Source organism: Oncorhynchus kisutch, linkage group LG3, assembly GCF_002021735.2.
Source record: "Oncorhynchus kisutch isolate 150728-3 linkage group LG3, Okis_V2, whole genome shotgun sequence".
In the NCBI taxonomy this organism is placed as follows: Eukaryota; Metazoa; Chordata; class Actinopteri; order Salmoniformes; family Salmonidae; genus Oncorhynchus; species Oncorhynchus kisutch.
In genome coordinates, this window is record NC_034176.2 from 17,466,730 (window position 1) to 17,483,768 (window position 17,039).

A 17,039-nucleotide genomic window follows, 5' to 3' on the forward strand; every position below is an offset into this window, starting at 1 on the left:
GTGTTTTCCCTCTCTCCCAGGCATTATGATCTGAAACACAACGACGATATTGTCTCCTTCTTCAACGACTTCAGCGACCACCTGGCAGAGGAGGCTCTGTGGGAGCTGTCTTTGAAGATCAAACCTCGGAACATTACGCGGCGCAAAACAGAGCGTGAAGAAAAGACATAGGAACATGTCCCACTGTATTGGGCCTTGGGTCAAACTCTTCATGATTACAAGAGACTACAAACGAGAACTGTGAAGGCAGCTAAAAGACTGGGATGTTTTTTTGTTAGTAGTTTACAGGACCTCTCTGCTGTGGATTGCACTGGGTCTCAGTCCGTGTGTGAGTAAAGCCAGTGGGATAGACACTGTGCAGAGCACAAAGTGTTGGGAGGCTCGCAAAAAGATTCCTCATGTTCACCTTTGTCGCCAACCTCATCCACCCAATGCCATATTATGGGTATAGTCCAAGCATTTCAGGATCTCACAACCAGAGACATTGTCCTGACTAAAACCATATCATACTGATGTGTGCCATGGGAAACACCACTCAGTTTAAGGCTTCTTTTTTATATGGGACACCAGCCCTTTTTTTGATGACAAACTGGGATACCATAACGCCTGACATGGCAGAGAACCGCTGTTGGTGGTGCAGAACTTTGAGGAAAATACCTCAAATCACCCGGGTCTGCTTCAAGACTACTGGTGGTAAAGATATTACTGATGCACACAAGACTGAATTTTGTTGTTCAAGGAAGTGTTGTATGATACTGTCTGACTGATGCAAGGCAGTTTTCCTTTTGTTCTTTAAAAGGATACTTCAGAAATGGGGAGACGTGATATGAAGTTTATATACAGTACCAGTCAAAGGTTTGGACACACCTACTCATTCAAGTGTTTTTATTTGTACTATTTTCTACATTGTACAATAATAGTTGATATCAAAACTATGAAATAACAAAAAAAATGTTTTACCTTTATTTAACTAGGCAAGTCGGTTAAGAACAAATTCTTATTTACAATGACTGCCTACCCAGGCCAAACCCGAACGATGCTCCCAATCACGGCCGGATGTGATACAGCCTGGATTCAAACCAGTGACTGTAGTGATGCCTCTTGTACTGAGATGCAGTGCCTTAGACTGCCTTGCCACTCAGATCCTACATATGGAATCATGTAGTAACCAAAAAAGTGTTAAACATTTGAGATTTTTCAAAGTAGTGAGTGACCCTTTGCCTTGATGATAGCTTTGTACACTCTTGGCATGCCTTAAAAGTTAATTTGTGGAATTTCTTTCCTTAATGCAATTGAGCCAATCAGTTGTGTTGTGACAAGGTAGGGGTGGTATACAGAAAATAGTCATATTTGGTAAAAGACCAAGTCCATATTTTGTCAAGAACAGCTCAAATAAACAAAGAGAAACGACAGTCCATCATTACTTTCAGACATGAAGGTCAGTCGATCTGGAAAATGGCAAGAACTTTGAAAGTTTCTTCAAGTGCAGTTGCAAAAAACCATCAAGCACTATGATGAAACTGGCTCTCATGAGGACCGCCACAGGAAAAGAAGACCCAGAGTTACCTCTGCTGCAGAGGATAAGTTCATTAGAGTTACCTGCACCTCAGTTTGCAGCCCAAATAAATGCTTCAGAGTTCAAGTAACAACACATCTCAACATCAACGGTTCAGAGGAGACTGCGTGAATCAGGCCTTCATGGTCAAATTGCTGAAAAGAAACCACTACTACAGGACACCAATAATAAGAAGAGACTTGCTTGGGCCAAGAAACACGAGCAATGGTGGAAATACCTCCTTTGGTCTGATGAGTCCAAATCTGAGATTTTTGGTTCCAACCGCCTTGTCTTTGTGAGATGAGTAGGTGAACGGATGATCTCTGCGGTTCCCACCGTGAAGCATGGAGGAGGTGTGATGGTGCTTTGCTGGTGACACTGTCAGTGATTTATTTAGAATTCAAGGCACACTTAACCAGCATGGCTACCACAGCATTCTGTAGTGATACGCCATCCCATCTGGTTTGCGGTTAGTGGGACTATCATTTGTTTTTCAACAGGATAATGACCCAACACACCTTCAGGCTGTGTAAGGGCTATTTTACTAAGAAGGAGAGTGATTGAGTGCTGCATCAGATGACCTGGCCTCCAATCACCTGACCTCAACCCAATTGAGATGGTTTGGGATGAGTTGGAAAAGCAGCCAACAAGTGCTCAGCACATGTGGGAACTCCTTCAAGGCTGCTAGAAAAGCATGTTGAGAGAATGCCAAGTGTGTGTGCAAAGCTGTCATCAAGGCAAAGAGTAGCTACTTTGAAGAATCTCAAATATAAAATATTTTGATTTGTTTAACACTTTTTTGGTTACAAAATTATTCCATGTGTTATTTCATAGTTTTGATGTCTTGTTCTACAATGTACAAAATAGTAAAAATAAAGAAAAACCCTTGAATGAGAAGGTGTCCAAACATTTGACTGGTGTACTTAAAAATCAAACGAACACCTCACGAGTGGCGCAGAGGTCTAAGGCACTGCATCGCAATGCTTGAGGTGTCACTACAGACCCGGGTTCGATCCCAGGCTGTGTCACAACAAGCTGTGACCAGGAGTCCCATAGGGCGGCACACAGTGGGCCCAGCGTCGTCCGGGTTAGGGGAGGGTTTAGCCGGGAGGGGCTTTACTTGTCTCATCGCTCTAGCAACTCCTTGTGGCGGGCCGGGTGCTTGCAGTCTGATTTCGGTCGTCAGTTGAACAATGTTTCCTCCGACACATTGGTGCAGCTGGCTTCCGGGTTAAGCTGGCGGGTGTTAAGAAGCTCAGTTTGGTGGGTCATGTTTCGGAGGCCTCTCCTGAGCCCGTTGGAGAGTTGCAGTAATGAGACAACATTGCAATTGAATATCACAAAATTGAGGAGAAAAAGGGGATAAAATAAAACATTAATGAACAAAAAGGTGATGTGATTTGTGTCAAGGGATCTATACATAGCAGTGAACATTACAGCAATCATAAGTGGACCTTAGGCAAGCATGTCCATATCAAGTCTCTCTCAAAGACTGAGGGACACCTCAATGCCAAATGAAGCAAATACAAGATGGCACATTATCCCTTGACAGAATCAACCCTACCAGACCACAGATCCCTGTGCAAGTAAATAAAACCTGCAGTATTTCTACATGTTATGTGTGCATAATTTATTCCTCTCTGCCATAGTCATCCCGTGCAGTGTGCAAATAGATGGCATCAAGTAAGCATAGAATGAATGGAGGGTCAATGGAGGTTTTCCTGATGAATAAAACATTTCTAATGGCAATCATGCCTGAAATATGACAGTCAGAACATACTTGGAAAAATCTGTCCCGCGCCATTGGACAATTTTCTCCCCATTTCATTGAAGAAGTGAACCTTTTGAGTCTCAAATTGATTGCAGTACCAAAGTCAGTGCACCGATGTATTCCAGTGTAACCACAGGAGATTCCGTAAAAACACCACTTCGATACAGCTACAACCGGACGCGACTTTTTCGGAGCAAGTTAGAACTTAAAGCAGCAGGTTTGGAGAATTAGATTAGGGTTAGTGAAAATGCTCTTCTAACCGTCTACAAAGTCACTTCCAGTCGTAGCTGTATCAAAGTGCCGTTTTTAGGGAGTCCCGGCCGCAGGGCTGTCCATCCGTGAGACCATAAATCAGTAGTCGACTTGAGGGTCTGCTGCTGTGGAGACAGCCTCTGTCTAAACTTGGGGAGATTCTCATTTGGTCAAAAGACCATCCTCTCTGACGACTCAGTCCTCTCCTCTGTGACCTGGAAACCGATAAGTGGTCGAGTAGTGTCAATTAGTTAGTAGGCGACCGGAAGCGTGTCCTCACTACCTCCCGCCGAGGAAGCACAAGGCCTTTTCTCATTTGGGGAAAAGTCTGTCCTCCAGCTCTCCTCCGTAACCCAGAAACCGATAAGTGGTCGAGGAGATGTAAATTCATTAGTAGGCAAATGGAAGACGTCCCCTTCTCGATAACCACCGATCATCGAGGATATTCATGTGTATCCTGAGTCCTCCACAGAAGTGGTTTAAAATTTGCCACACACCCTCTGAATCAGCTTTTGTTTTGGTCGGAGGATAGCATGCACACATTTTAAAACAATATGCTACTTATAGTTTTATCTATAAAATGTATGGCAAAACTAACTTATGTTTTTATGACTACACATTTATTCAGGGTTCTACCACTGTAAACGTAATTTGAGTTGAGTTATTTCATACAAGCGCATTGTCCACATTCAGTCTCCTCGCCACCTCTCCTTGATTGCCTTTTACAAATGGAGGCAAGAGGGGACGCAGGAGTTGAGCAAATCAAATTGAGAAAAGGCGTAGTGCTATCTGGGATCTTTGTCGTCCCTACCCTTCCCTCATAAATAAGTACTACTCAACACTACTATACAAAACCTACTGGTTTTACTAAATGATTGCTTTTGAGATGTGTATCCACTGCTACTTAAGTAGTTTTTGGGGATATCTGTACTTTACTATTTATATTTTTAACTACTTTCACTCAATATATTTTCCCTAAATTATGTCAGTGTTGGAGTGTGCCCCTGACTATCCGTAAAAAAAGAATTTGTTTGATCTGGTTTTCCTAATATGGAATTTAAAATTATTTATACTTTTACTTTTGATAGTTAAGTATGGTTAAAATCAAATACTTTTAGACTTTTACTCAAGTATAGCAGTTGGGTACTTTATCCACTACTGACCAGTAGTGATTTACACTACCGTTCAAAAGTTTGGGGTCACTTAGTCAAAAACAAGGACATTTCTATCTACATAGGACATAATCAGCAATCATCACTCCTGTGTTCCAATGGCACATTGTGTTAGCCAATCCAAGTTTATAATTTTAAAAGGCTAATTGATCATTAGAAAACCCTTTTGCAATTATGTTAGCACAGCTGAAAACTGTTTTGCTGATTAAAAGAAGCGAAAAAACTGGCCTTCTTTAGACTAGTTGGTTATCTGGAGCATCAGCATTTGTGGGTTTGATTAAAGGCTCAAAATGGCCAGAAACAAAGGACTTTCTTCTGAAACTCATCAGGCTATTCCATGTGAGAAATTGCCAAGAAGCTGAAGATCTGGTACAACGCTGTGTACTACTCCCTTCACAGAACAGCACAAACTGGTGCTAACCAAAATAGAAAGAGGAGTGGGAGGCCCCGGTGCACAACTGAGGAAGAGGACAAGTACATTAGTGTCTAGTTTGAAAAACAGACGCCCCACAAGTCCTCAACTGGTAGCTTCATTAAATAGTACCTGCAAAACACCAGTCTCAATGTCAACAGTGAAGATGCGACTCTGGGATGCTGGCCTTCTAGGCAGAGTTCCTCTGTCCAGTGCCTGTTCTTTTGCCCATCTTAATCTTTACTTTTTCTTTGCAACTGCCAAGTGCACATTTTATTAACTCAAGTTTCTAACTTGTTATATCAAACAAGAAATAAGATTTATGCAAATATATTTATTTTATTAAATTCATTTGAGGCCTTGTCTTCATTCAGCTTTGACTTATGTATCTTGGTCCTGTTTCTTGTTGCAATCACATTTCTCCACCATGTACCCTTTTAGAAAATAAAGACAAGTACAAGAGACAACCAACTAGAAGCCATTATCAACCATCTGCCAGCAGAGGTCACATAAGACAACACAGAAAAACATTTGATAAACAATTTTGAATCTTACCAACAATGGCCTCCAGTCTTATTTGGAGGGCCTCCTTGGCAACAGGTAAACAAAAGAGGAAGTAGAATGGGTAAGTATACCAATATGAACATACTGTACATGTGCATACAAACATACTTATTAGCTAGCAAACAGAAAACAGGCTACATAGCTACATTTCAATAGGTCCGTGCTATCTGGGGTCCTTGGGACATCCCTACCTCATTAATGTTGACATAATGGGTTAGAGTAGGGATGTCCCAAGGATCCTGAAATAGCACTGTACCTTCTTGGTTACCTTAACTTTTTCAAAAGGGGGTGAGATGAGACAGGAGTTGAGCAAATCCAAATGAGAATCTCCCACGGAAATTCAGGCTAAGGTTTTGCGATGGTTTGAATGGTCAAAGATGGAAAAAGTACCCAATTGTCATATTTGAGTAAAAGTAATGATGAAATAATAAGTAAACAATTATTCAAGTAAAAGTGAGTCACCAAGTAAAATACTACTTGAGTAAAGTAAAAAAATAACTGGTTTTACTATGAATCAAAATCCTTATAACCAGTTGAATGATATGTCAACATTTAGATTTCTCCCTAAATAGACATACCAAAACGTAATTATTTTTCATGATGGCCATAAACAATAACTGGTCATGTTGCATAGTTTAAGAAAGGTCTTGAACATTGTTGTATAAATTGCTGAGGTGTACTCACTTCTGAGGACTCCTATTCCCCCAAAATATTGAGCCTGAAATGACAGAAAATATTTTAATATAGTAACTCCTTTCCCCTTTAATCATTTATTTTACGGTTATAACATACTTAGTGACAGTACAATTTTTGAACTATTTCATATAACTTACAGCAGAGAATTGTCTACTAAATGTCCTCCAAGAGGCAGAGACACCATTAAAAATGTGTGCAGACTCGTTTCAACTTTAAGCAAGAAGTGCTTTTGTCCGTCTGACCAAGAGAAAGTGGTCTTGCTCCAATTCTATTAAATTGTCATTGTTTAATGTTGTGAGAGCTCAATCTGGCAGACAATATCACAGCGAGATGAAACCACAACTGTTGGATTCGCTAGACGGTTTATTTATGTAACCTTTATTTAAAATAGGCAAGTCAGTTAAGAACAAATTCGTATTTACAATGACGGCCTATCCCGGCCAAACCCTAACCCAGACGACGCTGGGCCAATTGTGCGCCGCCCTATTGGACTCCCAATCACCGCCGGTTGTGATACAGCTCTTTTAAATACTGCCTCCCAGGCTGGGCTCTGGCTAGGCCAGAAAGTCTGACATCACTCCCTATGCAAATGTTGAGGTAAGCAAACCGGACGGCACAATTATTAAAACATTTTTACATTTAAAGGACAGCGAAGGGCATACTCCAACACAGACGCAATTTCGATCAGAAGCTTTAGGGATGGCCGCGCGTTCTCTTGATAAGTCCATGAATTGCACCCTTTTGCTGTCTTGCTTCAGAATTCTAAATGTAACAAGTACTTTTAGGTGTCAGCGGAAATGAATGGGAGTAAAAAGTACATATTTTCTTTAGGAATGTAGAGCAGTAAAAGTTGTCAAAAACATAAATACTCAAGTAAAGTGCACCATTCTTCAACAGTACGAGGTATGTTGAGTATCTTTGCTCCCGTTTGATGGATGTGGTGGGGTGTGCCATGATCATATTGCTATTTACAGTGTGGAAAAAGTACCCACTTTTCATACTTGATAGAAAGTCACCCAGTACAATCCTACTTGAGTGAAAGTCAAAGTATTTGGTTTTAAATATACTTAAGTATTAAAAATAAAAGTATACATCATTTCAAAGTCCATATATTAAGCAAAACAGACAGCAATATTTTGTTATTTATTTATTTACGGCTAGCCAGGGCCACACTCAGACATAATTTACAAATGTAGCATTTGTGTAGTGAGTCTGCCAGATCAGAAGCAGTAGGGAGGACCAGGGATTTTCTCTTGATAAATGTGTGAATTGGTAAATGTTCCTGTCCTGCTAAGCGTTCAAAATGTAAAGAGTACTTTTGGGTGTCAGGTATGGAATAGAAAGTACATTATTTTCTTTACAAAAGTAGTGGAGTAAATCTAAAAGTTGTCAAAAATATAAAAAGTAGTACTTCAAAGTATTTTTACTTTACAAAAATCCCTCATCCATGCATGATATGGATTTTAGTTTTCATGCCGTCAAATAAACAAAATCAATTGTTTATTTAAATGTTTCAAAGAATATTCCTAACATAAAGATAAAAAGAGATACCTACTTTAGAAAAGAAGAGGAGAATCTTTAAGTGTCAACTTTATTTCTCATCTCTCCTTAACCATTGAGGTTCTGCCTTCATTTTTCACATCATCATTTTGATATGCCAAGTGAGACCAAGTAAAAGCTTACATTTTATATACATTTTTATGCTGGAGTCAAAATCAAATGTCTAAATGTAGTGGAGGTGATTTTTAATTGCCACCAGTTTCCCAAGGTCAGTAGGACAGACATCAAATAATGCAGTGAATTGATGAGTTCAAGTAGCATCTACAGAGGACTGCAGTCAAATATCCTGTATGTCAAACTAATGAGCAGGGACTCCTGTTGCAAAAAAAATCCTCAAATATCTCTGTTAGACAACTATGTGGGCATCATGCAATATTCTCAGAGATGAATCATTAATTTATTCAGACCCCCACAAGAATCGTGTCTCCACTTGGATGTTGAAACATGTACAGTGCCTTGCGAAAGTATTCGGCCCCCTTGAACTTTGCGACCTTTTGCCACATTTCAGGCTTCAAACATAAAGATGTAAAACTGTTTTTTTGTGAAGAATCAACAACAAGTGGGACACAATCATGAAGTGGAACGACATTTATTGGATATTTCAAACTTTTTTAACAAATCAAAAACTGAAAAATTGGGCGTGCAAAATTATTCAGCCCCTTTACTTTCAGTGCAGCAAACTCTCTCCAGAAGTTCAGTGAGGATCTCTGAATGATCCAATGTTGACCTAAATGACTAATGATGATAAATACAATCCACCTGTGTGTAATCAAGTCTCCGTATAAATGCACCTGCACTGTGATAGTCTCAGAGGTCCGTTAAAAGCGCAGAGAGCATCATGAAGAACAAGGAACACACCAGGCAGGTCCGAGATACTGTTGTGAAGAAGTTTAAAGCCGGATTTGGATACAAAAAGATTTCCCAAGCTTTAAACATCCCAAGGAGCACTGTGCGAGCGATAATATTGAAATGGAAGGAGTATCAGACCACTGCAAATCTACCAAGACCTGGCCGTCCCTCTAAACCTTCAGCTCATACAAGGAGAAGACTGATCAGAGATGCAGCCAAGAGGCCCATGATCACTCTGGATGAACTGCAGAGATCTACAGCTGAGGTGGGAGACTCTGTCCATAGGACAACAATCAGTCGTATATTGCACAAATCTGGCCTTTATGGAAGAGTGGCAAGAAGAAAGCCATTTCTTAAAGATATCCATAAAAAGTGTCGTTTAAAGTTTGCCACAAGCCACCTGGGAGACACACCAAACGTGGAAGAAGGTGCTCTGGTCAGATGAAACCAAAATTGAACTTTTTGGCAACAATGCAAAATGTTATGTTTTGCGTAAAAGCAACACAGCTCATCACCCTGAACACATCATCCCCACTGTCAAACATGGTGGTGGCAGCATCATGGTTTGGGCCTGCTTTTCTTCAGCAGGGACAGGGAAGATGGTTAAAATTGATGGGAAGATGGATGGAGCCAAATACAGGACCATTCTGGAAGAAAACCTGATGGAGTCTGCAAAAGACCTGAGACTGGGATGGAGATTTGTCTTCCAACAAGACAATGATCCAAAACATAAAGCAAAATCTACAATGGAATGGTTCAAAAATAAACATATCCAGGTGTTAGAATGGCCAAGCCAAAGTCCAGACCTGAATCCAATCGAGAATCTGTGGAAAGAACTGAAAACTGCTGTTCACAAATGCTCTCCATCCAACCTCACTGAGCTCGAGCTGTTTTGCAAGGAGGAATGGGATAAAATGTCAGTCTCTCGATGTGCAAAACTGATAGAGACATACCCCAAGCGACTTACAGCTGTAATCGCAGCAAAAGGTGGCGCTACAAAGTATTAACTTAAGGGGGCTGAAATTTTGCACGCCCAATTTTTCAGTTTTTGATTTGTTAAAAAAGTTTGAAATATCCAATAAATGTCGTTCCACTTCATGATTGTGTCCCACTTGTTGTTGATTCTTCACAAAAAAATACAGTTTTATATCTTTATGTTTGAAGCCTGAAATGTGGCAAAAGGTCGCAAAGTTCAAGGGGGCCGAATACTTTCGCAAGGCACTGTACCTCTCAATCTTCTGTCTGATGCCCACACAGGGTAGTCATGTTTTGTGCATTCTCTCCATGCATCCTCTTAGGGTTTCATTTGTTTTGAAGCATCAATCCCAAATCACTGCATTTACATATTTTCTCCAATGACTGTTTAATGCACTTGCATCACTCAGCATTTTCTTCAGACAGGACACATAAACCCTGAGTGAGTTGGAAACCAGTGGTGAAAGATTTGCTACTATTTTAGCAGTAATGTGGTTTCTTCCCCTCTGTGACTCATTATATGCTTATTCAGATTGGATTGCTGAGTGAAACATTTGTCACAATCCTGTCACCGAAATGATTTATCACCCGTATGAACCCTCATATGCACTTTCAGATGACTTCTTTCTGTAAAATGTTTGTTACAAAGATGACATGGATGTGGTTTGTCTCCTGTGTGGCTCTTCATATGAGATTTCAGATTTCCCTTTTGAGAAAAATATTTTCCACAATGATGACAGCAATGCGATTTCTCACGTGTGGCTCATTTGCTGTGTCATGGGTGTACTCCTAGTGAATGCTTTGCCACAATCATGGCAGCAATACAGATTCTCCCCCGTGTGGCTCCTCACATGTGTCATGTGTGAATGCTTTGCCACAATCATGGCAGCAATATGGCTTCTCCCCTGTGTGGCTCCTCATATGCCGTGTCATGCAATCCCTTCGAGTGAATGCTCTGCCACAATCATGGCAGCAATACGGCTTCTCCCCTGTGTGGCTCCTCATATGCCGTTTCATATAATCACTTCGGGTGAATGCTTTGCCACAATCATGACAGCAATATGGCTTCTCCCCTGTGTGGATCCTCATATGCCTTTTCAGAACTCCACCTCGAGCAAAACATTTTCCACAATCCTGACAGCGATGCAATTTATCCTCTAGGTAGCTCCTCATATGGGTAATTTGTTTAGAGTTGGACCTGATAGGTGATTTCAGATGGGACACCACGGATTTCCTGCCCTTAGAGCTGATAAGGGAGCTTTGTACTTTTTCTGTCCGCATCCTTTTTGATTTCCGGGTCTTCAAAGCGGACAGAGGTCCTTCACTCTCATTCCAGTCAATAACTTCACTATTTTCACCCGAGGCTGCAGAACAGGCTGGATTTACTGCAGTGATGGGCTTATAGTCACTGGCTATTTCTGAGTCCTCTTCCTCAGGTTCTGTTTTGATCTGTTTAGTAGAGGGGTCTCGGTCTTTGTATTCTTTATTTCGGGTTATGCTCAAATGTGAGGACTCGTCATACTCACTTTTCACACTGAAAGGAATGAATACAGAGTCTTTATCATTCTTCAGCTCTTGAAATGGCTCTTCTCCATGGCTGGTCATAAATTCCTCCTGTTCCTCTTTAATCTGTGTGGATTTTGAGTCCTGCTCCAGACTGAGGCTACATTCTTGTTCACAATGGTTCTGCTCAAGGTAAACCTCCTCTTCAGAGACTGTGGTTTTCTGGAGATCTGAAGGGAAGGAGAAAGAATGTATTTGAAATCAGGGTTTCTGTAAACCTGGCAATATTTCAGGTGCAGCGAACTACTAATTTACCATTAGAATGCACATGAAAAGCTGTGTATGCCTATTTGGACCATTCAATGTAAATTCTTCAATATCTACTTTCATATGTATGTTACTCATTTGCAACGCTCATGGAATTACTAATGTAACGGAATGATCCCAAGGTTTACTTACACATCCACCCTCTAAACCACCATAATCACAAAATTTTTCAACTGGTCGCTCAGAACAGCATTGTTTCTGTTTAAATGTTGTGCCCCCTGGATCATATTCATTAGAGCACACCGCAACAAACTGTAGCAACACATTTTGCAATGTACACTCAATGTATGTTGTGCCCCCTGGATCATATTCATTAGAGCACACCGCAACAAACTGTAGCAAAACATTTTGCAATGTACACTCAATGTATCCTTGGGTTCTCAAGAGCTCCCATGTAAACTGGAACCTCAGCAGCAGAGCTAAAGCGTGTGTCCGAGGTCGTGCATTGCTGTTTAGCCGCAATTAGGATATTTTCGATTAACCTTAACTTAGCGACACTTTCTTCGTTCTCAATTTGAAAGTCACCGATACTTGCTAAACTCCCATGGCTAATTGCAGGGGGAACGTTGGAATATAGAAAAGGATTTGTCATTAAATTTGTAGCACAAATTTATTTTATTTAATACCAGAGCATTTTCTAAGTCAAAACGTTCCAACTGCAACTAGCAATGGGAGCAACACCGGTGTCTTCCAAGTCAAGGATGTAGAAAGTATTGCCATGTAAAGGTTAGTTAAAAAACAGCTGACGGTGCTTTTCATTACCTAAGCCACGGGTAATCAACTACTACTTGAGAAGGTCCAGTCAAACAAATTTCCAAGATGGCAAAGTTCCAGATGGATATTGTCATTTATCGGCGTAGTAACAAACCCCCACCTCGTGGCCCATGTGACGCCAAACTGTTCACACCCTTCGTTGGTGCAGAGAATATTTAGTTCATTTAAAGCAAATTTCCTGGTATTCTACACACTTTGCCTATGTATTATGTGTGTTCATACTGTACGATACGTGACTCGAGGCCCCTGGACACGAAGGGTGCGTTCATCTGCCCAGGAGTTGCTGACGAATGCCAGATCTTACAACGCCAGGACAGGTATTTTACGTATCAGCTAACTTATAGTTATGCATCATAGTTATCTGGTGCCTGACCGACAACGCGGTCAATGTCACGCATCCATTGGCAGACGCATGCAACTACAACTGTAATCTGGCAATAATAACTACAAGATTTAGATAGTTGGTTAGCCCAGGGTTTCCCAAACTCGGTGTTTATTTAGTTTTAACCAGCTAATCTGCCATGACGGATATCAGAATTGGCTTCACTAAAGTACCCAAACAAAGCCAAAGGAGAGTGATGAGCAGCGATGCCGAGCTCCAGCTAGCTACGTGTGCAGAACCTAGCCCCCCTTCCACAAGCGCCAACATTTGTATTTATTAGGCAGCAGCTACTCTTCCCGGGGTCCAGACAAATTAAGCCAGGTATACAATTTAAAAAACATTACAATACATTCACAACAGATTTCACAACACATTAAGTGTCACTACCACATACAGTTGAAGTTGTAAGTTTACATCCACTTAGGTTGGAGTCATTAAAGCTAGTTTTTCAACCAATCCACAAATTTCTTGTTAGCAAACTATAGTTTTGGCAAGTCGGTTAGGACATCTACTTTGTGCATGACACAAGTAATTTTTCCAACAATTGTTTACAGACAGATGAATTCACTGTATCACAGAATTCATTCATTTGAGTCAATTGGAGGTGTACCTGTGGATGTATTTCAAGGCCTACCTTCAAACTCAGTGCCTCTTTGCTTGACATAATGGGAAAAATCAAAAGAAATCAGCCAAGACCTCAGAAAAAAATTGTCCTCCAATAATCGCTATCAGTGTTGAAAAATCATAATTGGTCAACCTCTATTTCCAACCACTGCAATTTAGCTGGTACACCACTGAAATTTTCATTTTAACTTCTAATTACTACCACAAAGACGATTGCAGGTCCAACCACCATCAAATGTCAACTTAAATAGCCATGTCTATTCTATTATCTCTATTTCAATATGTTTCCTATGGAGTATTGAAGATATCATTTAAAAACAGGGATGTGCAACTGGCAGCTCCCATTTATTAGAATACACAAGGTGCAATTTCAAAATGTGGTTGTGCATCAGCAGTTTCTCGTTACTGACAGTCACTCAATTAGCCCATGTCAGCAAAAGATTTTTAGATTGGTAAATTAGTCTAGGGGCCAGCTATCGAATTACCTACTGGGTAACCTCCATTGGTTTTGCTAGTCACTCTCACTCAAATTAAAACCAGCAAACATCTAATACTGCACACAAAAAAATCCGCCCTATGGCAAAACAAGTAGTATTGCATTACATGAGTTTTAAAATTGCCAAATTCTCTCTCCGCCCATGGCAAGTGTGGAATTGCAGAAAACGTACTTTAATACTGCAAATTGTGTAGAATTTCAGGACATTTACTCAAAAACATATATTTTTCTCTCCACCAAAATGTTTTGCTTGCAAGGTGGCGGGGGCCCCAAAGCAACATTTCACTTAGGGCCCCCCAAAAGGCTGGCTCTGACTGCATGTGTGGGTATGGATGTGGGTACGCAGACCCATGAGCCACTGCAGTCCCTCATGAGTTCAGATTTTTTTGTGGCCCCCACACCCATCAAAGTTGCCCATCCCTGATTTACAACAATAGATATTCTCATTCAAGTCAACATTCTCTGATGTGTGGACCTCCAACCCTCTTTGTGTTACCATTTGAAAGTTGTTTTTAGAACATTTATCAGCCTAGACATGACACCCACCCTGTCTCAACCAATGGCGGGCTCAACACAAAAACCTTAGATCTTAAAAATGGTCTAAGCTACAAATATGCAGAAATTTATATTTTTTTGTTGTTGATCATTTTAAAAAGGTAAAAATACATGTTATATATTTTCCAGTGATGAAGACATGGATGGCTCATGGTATGGTGGGTTATTATGCAAAATGGGTCAACTTTGGGCACCTCTCTCTCATAAATGTTTTGGCATTCAAGTCTAAAAAGTCACTTTCTGACCACTTCAACCATGGACAAATATGTATGGAAAGTTTCATTCAAATCAAAAGGGGTGCAGTCAAAAAGTGATTGAAATCAAATGGAACAATCTCAAATGGCTTGTTTGCATAAAGGCCTAATGGAACAATTCACTTTTTAGCGGACCAAACTAATGCACAGTACACTGTGGCCTGAGCCAGTTATCACTTTGTTTTCTATTCTTTTTAAAAACGTCTGATTGGCGTATTTAAAAAAATGTATTTTCCAAACGCACGGCCGCATTCCCACTCTATATTGCTATAGCATTTTCACAACTGCCTTTGTGTATGTAATTCCCAAACAATAAGAATTGACGAACACTTAGATTTGGTCATTTTCAAGTTCTCGCTTGTCAGAACATTATTTTCAAACGTTTCATTCTTACTGGGGCGTGTACATGAGCAGATGTTATAATATTTCATGCTGCTAAAATGCTGTCAGCTCCACTTTAAATCACCGTAGAGTTAAGTGTGTATTTTGCATTTGAAATTATTTTGTAATGTGATAAATCCCTCTACTTTCATGTTTCTAGATACGTAGCGCAATTGAGAATCAATTCATGTTTAGATAGAGTATTTGACTGTTTTGGCTACCAGAGCCAAGTCGCTTTTATAAAAGAATATGCAAGGTCCTTATAGGTACTAAAGGAGTAGCCTACGTTAGGCTCCTTTAGTCCATTATTGGGCTAGGGCTCCCCCGGTCCGACGCTACTGATCAACAAGAAATAACCCATGTTTAATAGCTAAATTAACGAATTGCCAATGTTTAATGACGAGACGTAAAAGTGTAACAAACCTGCTCTATGTAACTGTATCTCTGGTAGAAGGATGAAATCAAGCAGCCTCTTTACACAGTCGTTCTCCTCTTTCGATGGGGAAACATTTTCCTGGTACTCTGTTATGGTCTTTTCAACAGCTCTGAATAGTTTAGGACACGCTCTAAATCGTTCGTTGAAAATCAATCTCAACAACTCTATATTAGACATTTTCACACAATGGTTGGTAGCTATCTAGTGTGTTATTTCTTCTTCTTCTTCTTCTTCTTCTTCTTCTTTCAAGCTTAAATGACAGACTATTACAACCTATTGGTGTATTGCCGCCACCTACTGTGCGAGGAAATGAATGAGATAAAAAAAATTATTTTTAACATTGCGGGAAATGGGTATGTTGTTCTTTTCCATGCGGCAGATATATTAGAGAAAGGGCAAAATAGGAATCCCTGTGGCCAATGACACACGATCAACCTTTACTCTCTGGCTTTGGTACTGCAAATTCAGCGCGCCGATGTTTTCCAGACTAACCAATCACAGGAGAGTCCCTTAAAACACGCCATTCCTGACCGGAAGTGACTTTTTCGTAGCAGATTAGGATAATGAACAATCCGTAATATTTTTAAAAGCAAGTCTTTATTTTTGTATTGTACGGGTAAAAGTTCCGACTTTTATTTAATTCAATAAACTCATGCCTGTTCCACAGATACTGCGTTTTGGAAGTGTCAATGGGGAAATTATATTTGTCTTTCATTTGGTACCAATCGGTCAGCAGGTGTCGCTATTTTAAAAGGCAACTTTAAGGGTCATAGACAGTCATGAAGAAGATAATGCGAAGATTATGCAGATGGATATGCTTTTGGTAGATGTCAACTAAATTAAATTTCCTGTTGTGAATACTTATGCTACCAATAACAAGTCAAGTAACTATTTTATTTAGAGACATTGAGAGGAAAATAAGTCAAATGTCAACATTTCTGTAGGCCAAAGTAATATGGGGTAGAGATTTTAATACAATATTATTACATGATAATCTAGATAGATGGCCTCCTAAGGATAGCAACTAGGAATATATGTTTAAGTTGAGATGTTTTAGATATTTGAAGACATAAGAACTTATATAAGAAGATATTTACATGGAGTACCAAAGATGTATCTATTGAATACCGTATTGATTTCTGGCTGATATCTGAAGATATGGCTGACAAGATTGATACAGTTGCGATTTTAACACACCACAAAAGGATTTCAATAAAGATAAATATGCATGGTTTGTCAACAACAACAAAGAGTTAGTCAAGTTTACTGAAAATGTAATGACTTTACTAGAGAATTAAGTATTTAAGAAGGAAGTAGCAGGAATTATTGATAAATATTGGTTACCGTGCTTGTGATATGAATACCTTTGGAAGTTACTGGGAACTAATGAAATTTGATAAGGCTTTTGGCTATTTCAGTGGGGAAAGAAGTTGCTTGTGCAAAAAGAATATAACATCATAAATGGAATAATGGATTATACAAAAAAATCTGATCTAACGAA

At 39.9% G+C, this 17,039-nt stretch overlaps 2 protein-coding genes across 8 annotated transcripts in view; one reads left to right on the forward strand and one right to left on the reverse strand.

The window, feature by feature from the left end:
• rapgef1a (Rap guanine nucleotide exchange factor (GEF) 1a) overlaps positions 1-5,513 on the forward strand; it is a 57,371-nt gene extending 51,858 nt beyond the window's left edge. For all 3 annotated transcript variants that reach the window (XM_031817916.1, XM_031817924.1, XM_031817931.1), the window contains one exon: positions 21-5,513. In XM_031817916.1, coding sequence (XP_031673776.1) covers positions 21-171 — 151 coding nt within the window. In that variant the 3' untranslated portion in view covers positions 172-5,513. The remainder of the gene's footprint in view (positions 1-20) is intronic.
• LOC109876103 (zinc finger protein 3) lies at positions 3,026-15,931 on the reverse strand. Of its 5 annotated transcripts, XR_004208084.1 has the most exons (6): positions 15,526-15,931; positions 11,333-11,539; positions 6,411-6,444; positions 5,995-6,071; positions 5,718-5,751; positions 3,026-5,596 (listed from the first exon to the last, which is right to left on the reverse strand). XR_004208084.1 is itself a non-coding variant. In XM_031817945.1 (4 exons), exons 1-4 carry the CDS (start codon positions 15,713-15,715, stop codon positions 5,736-5,738), a joined length of 447 nt encoding a protein of 148 aa, XP_031673805.1. In that variant the 5' UTR covers positions 15,716-15,922; the 3' UTR covers positions 3,026-5,735. The 5 variants fall into 5 exon arrangements, 3 of the variants coding, with proteins under 3 accessions (XP_031673805.1, XP_031673804.1, XP_020324156.1); XR_004208083.1 differs by lacking the exon at positions 5,995-6,071 and having other exon boundaries at positions 15,526-15,926; XM_031817945.1 differs by lacking the exon at positions 5,995-6,071 and having other exon boundaries at positions 3,026-5,751; positions 15,526-15,922.
• Between the last annotated feature and the right edge of the window lie 1,108 nt (positions 15,932-17,039).

What these genes read in the sequence shown, in the direction of transcription:
- LOC109876103 (XM_020468567.2), bottom strand. Translation starts at nt 15,715, where the DNA reads ATGTCTAATATAGAGTTGTTGAGATTGATTTTCAACGAACGATTTAGA. An exon ending in GATACAGTTACATAGAGCAG is followed by an intron (nt 11,540 to 15,525) that starts GTTTGTTACACT and finishes CCTTCCCTTCAG; the next exon opens with ATCTCCAGAAAACCACAGTC.